Source organism: Aplysia californica, unplaced genomic scaffold (genome assembly GCF_000002075.1).
Source record: "Aplysia californica isolate F4 #8 unplaced genomic scaffold, AplCal3.0 scaffold00642, whole genome shotgun sequence".
Classification (NCBI taxonomy): Eukaryota; Metazoa; Mollusca; class Gastropoda; order Aplysiida; family Aplysiidae; genus Aplysia; species Aplysia californica.
Window position 1 is genome coordinate 274602 of NW_004797912.1, and position 15401 is coordinate 290002.

At 38.9% G+C, this 15401-nt stretch overlaps 1 protein-coding gene across 1 annotated transcript in view; it reads left to right on the forward strand.

The window, feature by feature from the left end:
• Positions 1–1803: 1803 nt before the first annotated feature.
• The window catches only part of LOC101853967 (nicotinate phosphoribosyltransferase), a gene marked incomplete in the record, with an annotated part of 42629 nt that continues 29031 nt past the window's right edge, over positions 1804–15401 (forward strand). The window contains 7 exon segments of the mRNA XM_035972291.1: positions 1804–2336; positions 9455–9625; positions 10620–10830; positions 11292–11422; positions 12923–13038; positions 13566–13650; positions 14629–14737. Of these exon segments, the coding sequence (XP_035828184.1) occupies positions 2246–2336; positions 9455–9625; positions 10620–10830; positions 11292–11422; positions 12923–13038; positions 13566–13650; positions 14629–14737 (914 nt within the window).

Consider the following 15401-nt stretch of genomic DNA (forward strand, 5'->3'; position numbering starts at 1 on the left):
GCTGCTTTGTCCCAGAAAAAAATATTTCAGGATTTTTGGGGGTCAAATTTTAATGTTTAAGTTCTATCGTTTCGTACCATAATGCATACATACATGATACATGTTTTTTTCTCTTTAAAAAAAAATTGATATCCTACAAACCAAAATTGTGTAACTGATAAAAGTAATTTTTCACTCTGAGTCTGAATGCTGAATGAGTTTTGGGGAAATTCTGAATTTTTAAAAAAGTTTTGGAAGAATTACAGCGTCAAAAATAATTATGTATGGGGTATTATAGGGCATTGCTTCCCACGTGCACCACTTTTTGCATGCACGACTGGTTCCCTCATCATAAGATAATTTGACAGTTCACGAGATAAAACTGCTAATTTCATAAAGTGTTATAGTTTTATTGGTTACCTCCCCTGATTCCGTACTTGCTTGAAGTATATATTATAGGCCTACCAGCTTAGAGAATTTTGTTCTTCTTTTTTGTTCTTTGAGTCTGAATTTTCCACTTTACTTGAAGACGATTTTGTTAAATGGATTCTAAAGCCAATACACTAATAAGAGTTCCTTGGGCTAACCCAGATTTGAGCAACAATTTTCATTACGACTATATTTTCTTTCTTGTTGTTATAATGTAACTCTCTTGTAACATTCTGGCACAATATAAATCTAGATATCTAGGCCTTATTTTAATTATAGGCCACGTGTTTTGCGAAAGTCGCAACATTCTTACTAAAAACAAATAACACAATACATCGGTGTCATATTCGTTATATCAAATCGTGCTGGGGGTTGTTTAATGTTTTCTTTGACTCAACGAAACTTTCACGAAAGGCTAAGTTCAGCTAGATCTAGGGAATTCTTGAAATCAAAACGGTGTTAACTGTTCCTTTCCAGGTAAGCCTACAATTAGGTAGCCTAAATATACATGTGATTTATAGAAATCACAGAAAGATGCTTAAAGAGGCGCATCTGGGAATGTATCATAAGAACTTAGGTCGGGTCTATACTTATTCATTAACTGCGTGGGACTAGTAGGCCTATTTGATAGTGGAACTTTGGTAAGAATTAATAGATATTGCAATCCATGGTTCCATATTAGATAGTGGCACATTTGCAGTGTATTTGTTCCTGAAGAAAGTGATTAAGAAAAAAAACCCCAGGAAAAACCCAACTGATATTGGGGAAGGATTACCGGCGCATATGCGACTTTCTAGATAGAATAATAATAATAGCCTACACGTACAGAATAAGAGAATAACTGCTGCAGAAAATATATAAAATCCAGGGGGGGGGGGGGGCCACGGGAAAAGGTAATATGAAGCCATTACTCTATAATAACAATACACGCAGACACGCAATTATCAAGATCTTAACGTTATCCCTATATCTATACGCCCTGGGGTCATTTTATACCCCCTGGGTTGTATTCTTCACATTTTAGAATACCTCTAGATCTCCAGCTCTTGATCTAGACTAGATTCTAGTACGAAGATCTCTTTGAAACTTTCAGTATTTCTCAAAAAATCATTTTGACAGACTTATATGCAAAGTGTACGGATCGGATTAACGAGTAAATTTCCTCTCTTTGGAAAGTGGTGGTACAGAGTTCCCTATGTCGTATGGATACGATAGTAAAACTCGACGTGTTCAAGTCCCCTCCCCCAAACGATGTTTGGAGTCTGGGTGGCCATGACCTTTCCGTACCTTTTCCAAAGTTGAAGTTGAAGGGACAAGGTTAGAGACGTAAAGGGAAACAATCGTAGGAAACAGGAAAACAAAACAAAAAACATATGCCTGGCTGAGGCACGAACGCCTCCAATCTCGCCGGCTTCGCGGAATACTCCACTTGCATTTCAAGTAAAGAGTTAGATCTAGTATGCCTAGAGGCCCTGTTTTCGCGTTAAGTCGGCAGATTCAATGCTTTCCCGCGAGCAGTTAGTTTCCGTAATCGCTCGTAGACTCTAGATTAGATCTACTTTCAGCAATCTCTGCTTAGCCTAGGATTAATGCTTGGATTATTTTGCAAGAACTAATCTTCAAAAGAAAAAAGATTCTGCATTATTTTAAAATATGAACACATGACTTGACGAGTTTGCAGTTACTCAAGTTTCGACGTGTTTTAATTTATTTTTTCTTCAAAGGAAAAATTGTTTCTGCCCTGAAATACGCCGATCCAAGTTTCAAATTTACATTTTTGTCTCGGTTTACTTTTTTTATTCAACCTTCTAAACAAACGGAGAGCAACGGTGGAAATATGTCGGATGAAACAGCGATGATGACAGAACCTGCAGTCTCCCAGAACATCAGCAACGGCAGTAATGGAGTTGTGCAAGCGTTGCTCACAGGTAGATCTATTTAGATCTAGATCTATATAATTAATATATCTTATACAGAAATACTCTTTATTTGATGATTACGAGACAGAGTCATTAGAGGGGCCAACAAGAGATGTCTACCCTAGTCTAGAGTAGAGACAAGACAAGAGACTTGAAGAGAGAAGAGACCACTTCTAGATCTAGATCTAGATCCTAGTACTTCTAGCCAGAGAATATCAGGGCCTAGATTCTATCCCTTAGCCTGACCTTAGCCTATTCACTCGTCACAGCATAGTTCAAGCAAGGGCAGTTGACTCTTGATGCACAGTGAATGTATTTTCTTCTCATTAAAGTTAAAGTTATGAAGTTATAGATCTAGATCTAGATTAGCTGTCGCAATAAGCTTCCCTTCCCCTACTAGGCTGTTCAAAATTTGAAGTGCGCTATGAACGGTGACGTCATTTCATCACACTGCACTGTCTGCGACAACGATACGTGTGCTCAGTGACTGGCACTTTGAAAGTGATGGTCTAGATCTAGAGATTTAGAAGAAAAAACAATTCAATGGCGCTTCAGATAGCGGAAGTTAGATCTGGGCGTAGCATCTACGTAGGAAGAAAATGAAGTGTAGATCTAGGTAATAAAAGGTATACAGACCTGGTAACCGGGAACAAAGTCACGAAGTATACAGATCCGGTACGGGAAATCTTTTGTGATTTCGGAAAGTTTCAGCGCCCAGACCCGGTAGAGTGTGTGTGTGTGTGTACGTATGTGTGTGTGAGAGAGAGATAGAGAGAGTAGGGGGTAGAGAACATAGGGAAGTGCTAGCAAATATCACATGCCCCAGTTTACAGGGAGGGAACGAGAGAAAGAGTGGGAAAGTAGGAGGGGGAGAAAGAAAGAGAGACAAACAAAAAGAAAGAGAAGGCATGCAATACACAAAAGAGAGAGAGAGAGATAGGAAGGGGGGGGGGGGATGGAGAATAGACCAGAAATTAAATAGAGAGGGTGACTGCTCGATTGAAATTATGACATTATGTTGTTCTTTGCTTCAAATTGTTGATTCCTCCAACTCTAAATTGGAGAAAAAATGATCGTTCATCGAAAAGACATTTATCTGCAATCTTCGTTTAGATCTAGATCTAGGCCTCGAAACTAAATTTTATGATTTATGTCTGTCTAGATGATCTAGACCTAGGCCATAGATCTAGAAGAACCTGGGTCTACCTTGAGCCAAGATCAAGAGGGCACTGAAACTTTCCGAAATCTCAAAAGATTTCCCCTGCTGTGTCTGTCTGTATACTTCGTGACTTTGTTCCCGGTTACCGGGTCTGTATACACTTCCATAAGGAAAAAACCATTTGACGGCGCTGTAAATAGTTAGTGAATGGTGAATAGCGGAAGTTAGGTCTGCGCTTACAGAGAAAGAAACATTCAACAGAGGTATTCGAATAGCATGAATAGTGAGCTCACGCTTCGACGCTTCGATGAATTTTTGTTTCCTCAAAATCGCACAGCACTAGTCCTCCTTACCCTAGCTTGAATGCGAGTACCGTACATAGTGAATCTTTTTCTTTTTGAGAATGACGTGCTTCTTTTTCTTTTTGGACATTTATGCATATTTGCAGTTTGCGTAAAATTGCATTCTATTTTTCTATTTAATATAGAATGTTGAAAACCAATTGGGATTGTTTCTTTTCTTGGTGTAAGTCAACATGCAATAGCCTACATGTTTTTAAAGAGGGAGAAATTGTTTTTAGGATCGTGTCCATGTCCGAAAAGACACTGCAAATTCATACCTCTAATAAAAACAAAATGATCTGAAACTGAAATTGAAACTAAATCTAATTTCTACAAATAAATGCTACAGGTTGAAATTTGTTCAAGTTCGAGATATCTTCTATAACCTAGCCTTATGTAAGTTAAGCCTACTTTTGAGAGGTCTGTCAGATATCGAGAGCCTTTGATTGAATTACAAGACAGAATTTTAACACCACTGACAACCCCCCTCCCCCCAGACTAACTTGACTTTGGCAATCTCTGGTTTTGGTCCCAAATCCCAAAAGACATACCAATGCCAATGGTATAGACTTTTAAAACTCTTTCCGGACATGGGATTAGGCACTCGTCAATTTTTGGGCATATATAGAAGATATTAATACCATCTTAATTCGTTTGCCTTGCATTTGGCCAAAAAAATACCCATTAATGTTAAATTGAAGTCAGGATATTTGCGATTGAAGGTAGTTGGGTTGCCTGGTGTATGAGAGATAAAACTAGTGAAAAAACAGCCACCAAAATTTGGTAACCTCCAAAACTTGAGAGTCCTTGGAGACTGGAAATTTACATGTTTCATGCCTTTAATGTACATTTTTTAGTATGTTGTTGTTTTCAAATCCCTTAAGCTGCGAGCGTTTCGCTCTTGGCAGCACAATGCTTCCCTCAATAAACCACATGTCCTTGTCATCTGGTCAACACCAGAATAGAGCTAACATTTTTCTGTAACATTTGCTAAGAAATACGTTTTTTGAAAGACATAAAAGGTGTTGAGCCCCCCAAAAAAAAATTGAAAAAAAATTACCCGACACCCAGATAAATGCAGTTTTCTTTGATTTCTTTGTTTTGACGAGCGCCTGATTTCACCATGCTGCCTCACATATATATATACATATACACAGTCGAACTTGCCATGACGGCCACCTGTACAAATAGCCACTTTACATTTCCCCCTTGCGTTTTTTCTATATAATTTACCTATGTTATATTATCACTTTTCTAACGCGACCACGGCCACCTTATTTTGTCAACCCACAGCCGAGTGTATCTGCCTGAGGCGACCAAGCGTGGTCTTGAGTCGCTTGAAACTTTGTCATAAATTTTTAATCAACCCCTGATGCTGTGGACGGGCCGTCATAATAAATTCACCTGTCGTTGTTGTTTGTCTCTCCAATGAATGTTTTCCTAAGCTGATCATTTGGTAACAATAAATTTTCAGCTCCTGGTAAGGGAAGCGTGTGATCCGTCATAACATTAAAGCTCCATCCACAAGTGACAAATTGTATGTGAGATGACTGACTGGTCACTATTTTTTTGGGTTTTTTTAAGTTACTGTTTTACAGCACTCGCAACAGCATAAGGTCATGTGAGCGCACGAGACACATTGAACATTTTCAGTTGGTAGGAAGTTTTGAATTTTACCCCGATGGCGGCTTAAGCCTACTCTTATCAATATTGGACCACCAAGGGATCTTTAATGTACGCACTTGCACACGAACCGCTGAGATTTTTTACCCTTGTCCAAGAAGGCTAGGTGTAGATCTTTCCTACCATAAGATCAGAGGTGTGGCTGAAAGACAACTGTAAAAAGGAGCCAAGGTGACGCAGTAGAAAGGCTGCAGAAAGAGTCAGGAGCCCAGAGGAGGGGATAAAGAAGGTGAGGGGGTGGGAGCAGAAAGTGGAGACAAAAGCAGACGACAGAACATTGCTAGAGAGCAGGAAAGGTGGTGAAAAAGACAAGTTTAGAGAAGAAAAATGTTCGTCACTATCCGGATTCGAACCCGGGACGTGGTGAATGAGAGGCAAATACCTTAACCTCTAGGCCACGAGAACCCTAGGTCTCTGTTTTGTTTGCCTAATCTGTTACAAAGTAACAGTGGACGTTAACGTGAGCTTGTGACAGAAAGACGCTTGTTCTCCGAGTGGTGGCAACCCAATATTTGTTTTACCATGGCACTTGCTCTTTATCGTCTTACGTTCATTATTTACCTTTGCACAAAATCAGCAACAATATAAAAAGCTAACCATAAAACAAACTAAACAACAAAAACAAAAAACCCTTCTTACACTGTCCACCCTCCTTTAAAAAAGCACCAAAAAACTCTTTTAAATTCACCTTACTGCAGTCCAAAGCCTGAGATCAGCCCCTGATTTTGACCTTAGAATGGATTGGTTTGCTTGCTTCATTTTGACCAGTCCTGCCTAAGACGTCCACATGTGTTATACGGCCACTTTTCAACTTGACAATAGAATGCTGTTTTACACAGGTTTGGCTGTTTTATATATATATATATATATATATATATATATATATATATATATATATATATATATATATGAGTCAGCGTGGTGAAATCAGGTGCTCGTCAAAATAATGAAAGTGAAGAAACTGGCATTTTTCCGCCGGTTTGGGAATTATTTATCGACTTGGGGGGGGGGGGGGGGGGGGTTAACACCTTGCATGCCCATTAAAGAATACATTTCTGTGTGGAATTTTACTGGAAAATGTGGAAAATAGGCATAAAAGATGTAAATTTTAGGTTTCCATGGACTCTCAAGCTTTGGAAATAGCTAAACTTTGGCGGTCATTTTTTAGCTAATTTTACCTCTGAAACTAGGCGACCCCCACCTCCTTCAACCACCAGTATCTTGACTTGTATCCAAGATAAATGGATATTTTTTCATTGAAAGCAAAGTAAGCAGGTGGACAGGCTTTAAGTATGGCTCTTTTCGTCTATGCAGACAGTCAGTTTAGCTTAAGATGGTCTCAAGGTTGTCTTCATGCAAGTTCTTTCATGGCTAATTCTTCCTATGTTTGAAGCGCAGATTCTGTCGCTGTGCTTGCTGTCAGTGACGTGGATCAAAGCTCTGTATTTCTGCTGTTTTCCTTTCGTCGTTGGCGCTTCTCAGCCTGGTTGTTTCTAAGGCTGCTCTCTAACGTTATAGTTCTTTCCTTTATCATTTTCCTCCATATTTTCCTCTCCTCAGCTATTTCTTCCCAGGTGCTAACATTTACCCCAAGCTTAGTTTTAAGCCGTTTTGCTGGTGTGTTTGTTCCTCCATTTGGTCTTCCTCTTGGTCTCTGTCCCTGGGCAAGTTCTCCATGAGAAGTTGCTTCGGAATCCAGTTGTCGTCCATTCTCTTGACATGGCCGAGCCATCTCAGTCTTGCTCTGGAGGTTTGCCTGTGTCAACACTTCAACATTTGTAACCTTGTCACTCCACAAAATGCTTAAGATCTTGCGGCAGCATCTGAGATGGAAAATGTCGAGGCGCTTTTCTTGCTTGCTGTACAAGGTCCCTGTTTCAGATCCCTAAAGGGGTGTGCTGAGGACACATGCATCGTAAATCTTGATCTTTGTTTTGATGGTTAATCTTTTGTTTTCCCGTACTCGTTTTGTCAGCCTTCCAAAAGTTGTTGCTGCTTTCCCCATCCTGATGTTGATCTCATAATCAAGTGATGTAGTAGAGCTGATGGTAGACCCCAGGTAACAGAACTTGTCCGCTGTCTCAAGTTCCTTGTCTGGCTCTGCTCGTCACCTTGAGTAAGGATGACTATTTTCTTAACTCTAATGATCGAGCTAAAGAGGCTAAAACAGCACCTGGGCATGGATTGTTTGTGCCTCTATAAATTATTGATGGTCAAGGACGACCAAGCTAAAGACCTTGCATGCTGTTGATAGGCAGCCCATCATTGTTTGTAGGGTTAATTCGCTATGAGCAACAAGAGCAGCATCATTGACGAAGAGAAGATCTCAAACTGTTGTATTGTTGATCTTGGTCTTGGCCTGGAGTCGAGCAAGATTGAAGAGCTACCCATCAGTTCTCCAGTGGAGGAAGACATTCCCTGGTGACTGACTCTTTTACAGGCTTTAAGATGATATATCAATAACTCCATAAGTCCAAAAATTGACGAGCACTTGATTCCACCATGTCGTGACACACACACACACATCAAATTATATTAAAGTTGGCATTCTTACTGGTTTCATTCATATTATCTGGAAAATCATAGGATAAATAAAGGCTTCAGAGCTGCATTCGTTTAGTTTCGGCAGGCCCTGTACCCTGTTAAGTCAGCATGAACGGGGTCTGCTGCCGGTCACTTTACCAACGCTCACACCGTGAGTGGGGTTACATACCGCAGCAATTTTACACCATTTTGTTTCAACGCTCACGAATAGCAACTGAGTGTCAATATATGAAGCATTCCATCTATGAGATAATGTTTTCAGTGTGTGGTTTGTGACAACACGATAAAAAATGTCTAGAAAAGTTCTTTTGCTACATTTCACCAAAGACAGCTGTATCGTAGCTGTGGTAATTAGGGTTATGTACACCCACTTCAATGTTAAATAACAGCCAAAGTGCTCAAGGCAATTCACTAATACTCTCTCCAAAGTAAAGATAACACATTTAGGTATCCACTTGCAAAAGAGCTTTTTGTTGAAAAAGTAGTGATCCTTATTTGTTCATTTTCATTAAAAGACCAAATTAAGTGCTTGTGACGGAATTCCGATTATAGAAAATATTTTTTATATTATTATATGCTTATTTTCACATTTTGTATAGTACAGTAAAATACAAGTGTATCTATGGGACCATGGATGTTTGCTTGGTGCATGCAGCCTCAATGTGTAGTGCTGTGTGGAGCAAATGCGCGCTCATTATATGGCGTAGTTTCTTCTCACTGTCTACGATGTCACTAAAAAGATTGAAGGTGATGGTAGAGTTAGTTCCAAGTTTAATAGGCAGAGACTCCTCAGAAGTGTTCTGTAATAGTTTGGGGTAGGTCCAGGTGGAAAGGGGATAATAGCAGCGTGTATCTGATGGTCACAACACCCACCATTCTCCAGCTGACCCAGTTTTCGCATTGGGTATTGAGGGGAAAAAAATCATGCTTTAAGTTCACGTACTGCTGCTTCCAATGCTTTTGAAATGGAGGTCTATGAATACTAATACTTGTTGGTCTACATCTACACGTATATTCATTGTCTTGCAGTTTGAACTTATCTTCTTTTATATCAAGTCGATATATGTTTATTTCTCACTTGCTTATGAGATATTACACCCTTTAGACGGGGTGGTAGAAATGTGATTTTTCTGTTGCTCAGTAAAAAAAAAAAACTATGAATTTTTCCCTTGATTAGACCTGTCTCACTAATGTGTAAGGACAGCTGACAATTTCTGGTTTTACATTTTTCTAACCCCTACGTCATACTTTATAATCAGGCTTGACATTATTTTGGGCAAAGTGGAGAATGAGTTTTATGCTTAAAATTAGTAAGTAATACTTCTCTTTGCGTTCACTCAAAACGCTGTCAATGTTCCTGTAAACCTAGAATGTAGTTTGATTGTTTCTTCACTCCTCAGATTTGTACCAGATCACTATGGCTTACGCCTATTGGAAAAGTGGAAAAATGAATGATCCTTCCGTGTTTGATTTGTTCTTCCGGAAGAATCCCTTTCACGGAGAGTTTACAATTTTTGCTGGACTGGAAGAATGTATTAAGCTCCTGAAAGGTTTCCATTTTTCTAAGAGTGGTAAGTAGTAACGAGACACACATGTTAATCTTTTCATTAGCTATTGGTAGACGCTTTGAAATTTAATTGTTACTCATCCAGAAAGATATAATTTGTGTCCCAAATAAGTGGACTTATGCACTCGTTAATTTTTGAGATTATGGAATTATTAGTATCATCTTAAAGCATTCTCATTTGTCATGCTTTTGATAAAAAAAACCAAAAAACATTTATCTTAAATTGAAGTCAAGATGTATGCAATTGAATGGGGTGGGGGTGCCTGGAGCCGGAGGTAAAATTAGCAAGAAAATGGCAGCCAGAGTTGGTGACTTCCAAAGCCTGAGTAACTTTAGAAACTGCAATTTCACATTCATGCCTTTCATCGGTTTTTAATAAATCCACACGGAAATGTTTTTTCAATGGACAGAAAAGGTGTCGAGCTAAGAATTATAAATTTCAATGAAAATTGCCTGACATGCAGAAAAGTGTTGGTTTCTTCGATCTCACCATAATATCCCCCACTTTTGATGTGACTATAGATCATTTTATAATTACATGCTTAACGCTTGTTAATGATTTAGATATGTTGCAATAGAAATATTATGCTTTATGTTCATGGATTTGAAATAATTGCTAAGAGCACTGTGAATAGATAAGTCTATTGAATCTGGAACATATCTTGATATTTTAAACTGTTTTTGCTGTCTGGCAAGTTTCATTTATTATAGAACAACATTCTGTTGAAGCTCAAGAGAAATAAATCTATAGGTGGCAGTTTTGTTTTCTTGATATGTGTGTATATTAGTATATTGGAATTTGAATGTTTTTAAACTCTGATATGTCACTGGAATGACTGATTTCATTATTGATTAAAGCCCCTTGTGCGTAATTTGGGAGTAGGTGCTATAGAAGCCATGTAATTATTATCAATGAATGCTGCATACGTATAACTCTAACATGTCTTAGAGACTTTTTTTCCTATTTTCTACAAAGATTTTTTTTTCTGTGCAAAAAGATATTGAGTACCTGCGAACAGCCATGCCTCCAGGCACGGACCCAGGTTTCTTCGACTACCTTGCCTCCCTGTCGGCGCAGGATGTGACCCTGGAGGCGGTGCCAGAGGGCGAGGTGGTGTTCCCTAAGGTCCCTCTCATCACTATCACGGGGCCGTTGCCTGTGGTCCAGCTGCTGGAGACCCCGCTCCTCAACCTGGTCAACTATGCAAGGTAGAGTTGCTGGTGTAGAAAATGATAGTCATAGAGTTTCTACGCTGGTTTGGACAATGATGGTCAAAGAGTACTTATATGCTGGTTCTGAAAGTAAAGGTGATAGTAGTCAATTTCTTACTCTGTTTTAGAAGTGATAGTTATTGAGTTTATACGCTGATTTGGAAAGTGATGGTTATAGAGTCCTTACTTTGGTTCAGAAAGTATAATCAAACCTGCTCTAATAGCCACCTGTCCAAGACAATCACCTGTACGAAAGACTACCCCCCATGTCTCCTCTTGTAATTTTTTTCAAAATTATAATGACACTGTCCAAGATGTCTACCTGTCAAAGACAACCACATTTTTTCCTCGACTGTGGGTGGCCGTCTTGGACAATTTTGATAGTAGATACACTTTATTGAAAGATGATGGCAGAGAAACTATTTCATTGGAATATATATTCCACTCTTTTCTTCCAGCTTGGTGGCCACGAATGCAGCGAGGTTCCGCATGGCCGCCGGTCCGGAGACGGTGCTGTTGGAGTTTGGTCTACGGAGAGCACAGGGACCTGACGGAGGCCTCTCTGCCTCTCGCTACTGCTATCTTGGTGGTAAGTGAGGGAACAGAACTGAGGGTGGAAGAATGGGTTCCGATGGTTTTCTTCGGTGGTCGTGTTATGCTCTCTAATGAGTTCACATTAATGTCATCTCCAACTTTGTACCTTGTTTTGTAACTTTTTCTCGTTTCCATTGAAACATTAATTGTGACATTTGTATTTATAAAATCCCGGTTTAACAGCAAGTCTTATGCACTTTGTAATCTATATTTTATCTGGTTATCTATTCTATGTACGATATCTAGAATTACAGAGTTGCAACTGTTACTGTTAGTTTTTTGCATGTTTCTCTCTTGAATTTCAGCCTGCTTGTCGTTGCAAAGAGAGATAGGCTGGTTCATTTTACTGTAGCTGTTGTTCGTCGCTCTTGTAAGGCACTTTAGATTTGGGTGTGTAATTTTTCTATATTTAAGACTTGGGAGTGGGCGCACTGTTAGCTCTGCTTGAATCTTGATGGTCTGTAGAGCAGGTGGTCTTGGTTGAGTCCCTCAATGATTTATTATGAACTCTTTTAGGGAGTTTTTTTAAGGCTGTCAGTCTGCCAATTTTGTCTGGTTCTCTCGGAGATGGACATTTTGTCTGCCTTTCCTTTAAAATAAAGAACTATTATACCTTTACATTGACCTGTGATTAATTGAATCTGTAGTGGCCATTTGCGGGGGAGGAGGGTGGGGGAGGAGGATGGATGTTTGCTCCCTGTCTCTTTCTTAACCTTCAGTTTAATGCGTTATTGCATCACTCGCATATTGAGGAGCAGGAGAATGGTAATAATGATAGTGCAAAGAATATTGCTCTGCTGCTGTACCTGTTTGCTCTGTTGCTACTGACACTTACATGGCTGTCAGTGTATCAATAAGCATATCTTTTTCCCAATACCTCGGCTTGAGCTCTCTATTTCCTCTCCACATGAATTGGAGACATAGTATCGATGGGTTAATATATGCAAATTTATGTAAATGTCTTACTTTTGGCGATCTGTGTTGTGAGGACAATACAGTAACAGATGGTTGCAGCTTTGCTTTGTGACAATTTCACAGATAGGTCTGATGTAAGTGGAAGTGCGTTAGAGAGGGCGGCTGGAGGGTGGTGCTACTTTTTTCCAATCTTTTATTTCTGTTAGTTGTCTGAACTTGCTATGTCCTTTGCTATGTAATAAAAGTACTTCTCTATGTTTTTTTATTCCCTGGTGAACACAATTATAACATTGCTATTATTATTTTCATTTCTGTCTTTGTTACAAATTAATCATTATTGTTGTTATTACTAATGTCATTATTGATATACTATCAATTATAATAGTAATACAGATATAATTGATAATCATTATATTAATAATATTAATATGTGTGGTATTCTAAAATTAAGTTTATTGTTATTACTGCTATTTTTGTTTATATATGTGTGTGTATTATTATCATCATTATTATTATTATTATTATTATCATTATTATTATTAAAATTGTTGTTGTGAAATACTATGTTCCAAATTTCCAGGCTTCGATGGCACCAGCAATGTTTTGGCAGGCAAGATGTTTGGCATCCCTGTGAGGGGCACCCACGCTCATGCCTTCGTCACTTCCTTCATCACACTCAATGACCTTCAAACTCGGGTTAGTTTTTTTACTTTTTTGTTGTAAGAGCTTTTTGGTACTTTCAACTGTATAAGGTCATATGAGCGTGCTTGGGTGACTGGGGAATCTTGATGTCTTATCATAATTGTTGCTGTAAGTTGCAAACCTTGTCGCCAAATACAGTGTTGGATATCAAATATTTTGGTCTTCAATTAACACTTGCAGTCACACAGCCAACAGTACAAAATACTCCATCCAGTCACACAGCCAGGACAGTGACTGCAACAGACTTCTCGAGTCTGGCACAGAATTTGACCAGGTGACCGGAACGGATAATTCTCACTGGCTATTGCGTCAAGTGACCGTAAAGTGTTAAGTTACAGCTTGCTTAGTAACTACTGTAGTCATCCAAATTCACTTTGACCTTTGAAAATGAGTTGTTTTTTTAATTTTGTGATGAATCCCAGCTTTTCAATAATCTAAAGTTTATAAAAACATTTCTTACTCTGTTAAGTGGAATATAATGCCATATGTGTGTGATAGTTTTGTGTCTCTTAATCTCCCAGAATTTGAAATCAAAGGACGGCAGCAAAGAGATTGACTTTGTGAGTCTGTGCCTCACTTACAAGAAAGAACTCTCGTCTGTTATAGGTAGGCGATCTTTTATAGTTTTGTTATTCTCATTGATAGCTTGAGAGTAGCTGACAAATCGTATTTCATTCCTGTAAATATGTTGCAGAAAATTGTGTGTGTGTGTTGTCTGGCTTCTCCTTAGTCTTGTTTCTTTTCTTCTTCTCTGTTTTTTTCTGTCTGTCTTGTTTTTCCCCTCCACTGATTGACTAGCATCCTGTCAATGTGTTTCTCTTTACTTTAACAAGGAAAGCAATAATAAGTTTCAACATTGTTGTGGCTCATTTTGTCAGCCATTAGTGATGTGTTTTTGAGAAAAGAGGGCAGAATAATGTTGGGTGAATATTTGTGACCTTATTTGATACAAAACAGATAATAATACACGTTTTTAATCTGCCTTGCACATGGGTGGTGAGAAGTTACAGTTGGTAGGTTCATGGTATGAATCAATAATGCTAAGTGTTTCACCAGCAAGCTGTTAAAATGTTCTAAGCCCAAAATGTTGAAAATGTTTTTTTAATTACAGTTTCTAAATCTGTGGTATTGGTTACAATGTGCACAAGAAATATTCTATTAAAATTTAAATTCTAATGCTGAAAAAAAGTTTTTAAAAACCCCCTAAAAACATAATGTAGTCGGTGCAATCATTGAAAGAATGAAACAACAGTCTTTTCTCCCTCCTGTAAAATTTTTCTTTCTGGGCTTAGAACATTTTAACATTTTAAGGATGCGTCAGACACATTTGTCCAACCAAAAACAGTTTAAAGTCAATGTTGTGGCACATTTGAAGCCCACATACACAAACCACAAACACACCATTGGACATTTCATATTAATATAAATGTTATTTCCTGCCTTTCTAAGTTTGAGAAAAAGAAAACAGAATTGGAAAATCTGAATGGATATAACTCGAAGATAAGCTTTTCCAAGCATTTGAATGGGTAGGATTGGCGTGTTCAATGAGTTAACAGCTTGCTTTTGGTTTGTTTCTCTGTTCAGACTTCCTCCCAGACCAGACCATCGAGGGTGAGCTGGCCGCTTTTATCTCTTACGCCTGCGCTTTCCCTGATGGGTTCCTGGCTCTGATTGACACGTACGACGTGATCAGGTAGGGTTGACTCACATACATACAGTTCAGTAGAACGTATTCGTTGTCAAGGGGGAAAGTTGCCATTTGACACGGGTGGTCTTTTTTGGACAGGGTCATTATAATGGTACAGAAAAAAACAAAAGGAGGGGAAGTGGTTGTTTGAACTAGTGATTGTCTTGAGCAGGTGGTCATTAGAGCAGGTTCAACTGTAGTAAGATGTGGTGCTGTTTAAGTTGGATGTGGCACAGGTAGGTTAGTAATAGTTCAGGTTAACACTTTGCAGTCACTTAACGCAATAATGCGCCGGTGAAAATTATCCGTTCAGGTCCCCTGGCTCATTTCTGCTCTGGCCCGAGGAGTCTGTTGCAGTCACTCTCCTGGCTGGGTGACCAGATGGGGTAATTTGTACTGCTGGCGAGGGGACTGCAAAGGGTTAAGCAAGTTATGTTGTGTGTTTAGTAAAGGTACAAGTTAAGTTATTAATAGTGTATGCTACAGAGTGAGATAGAGAGTGGGGGCTATTATTTTTTGTCTATATCTGTCTGCCCCTCTGTTCTGTGTCTCTCTCTGAACCTCTCCTTTTATCTTACTTATGATTTTCTCTCTGTCTCTGTCTCTGTCTCTGTCTCTGTCTCTGTCTCTGTCTCTTTATCTTTCTCTCTCTCTCTCTCTCTCTCTCTCT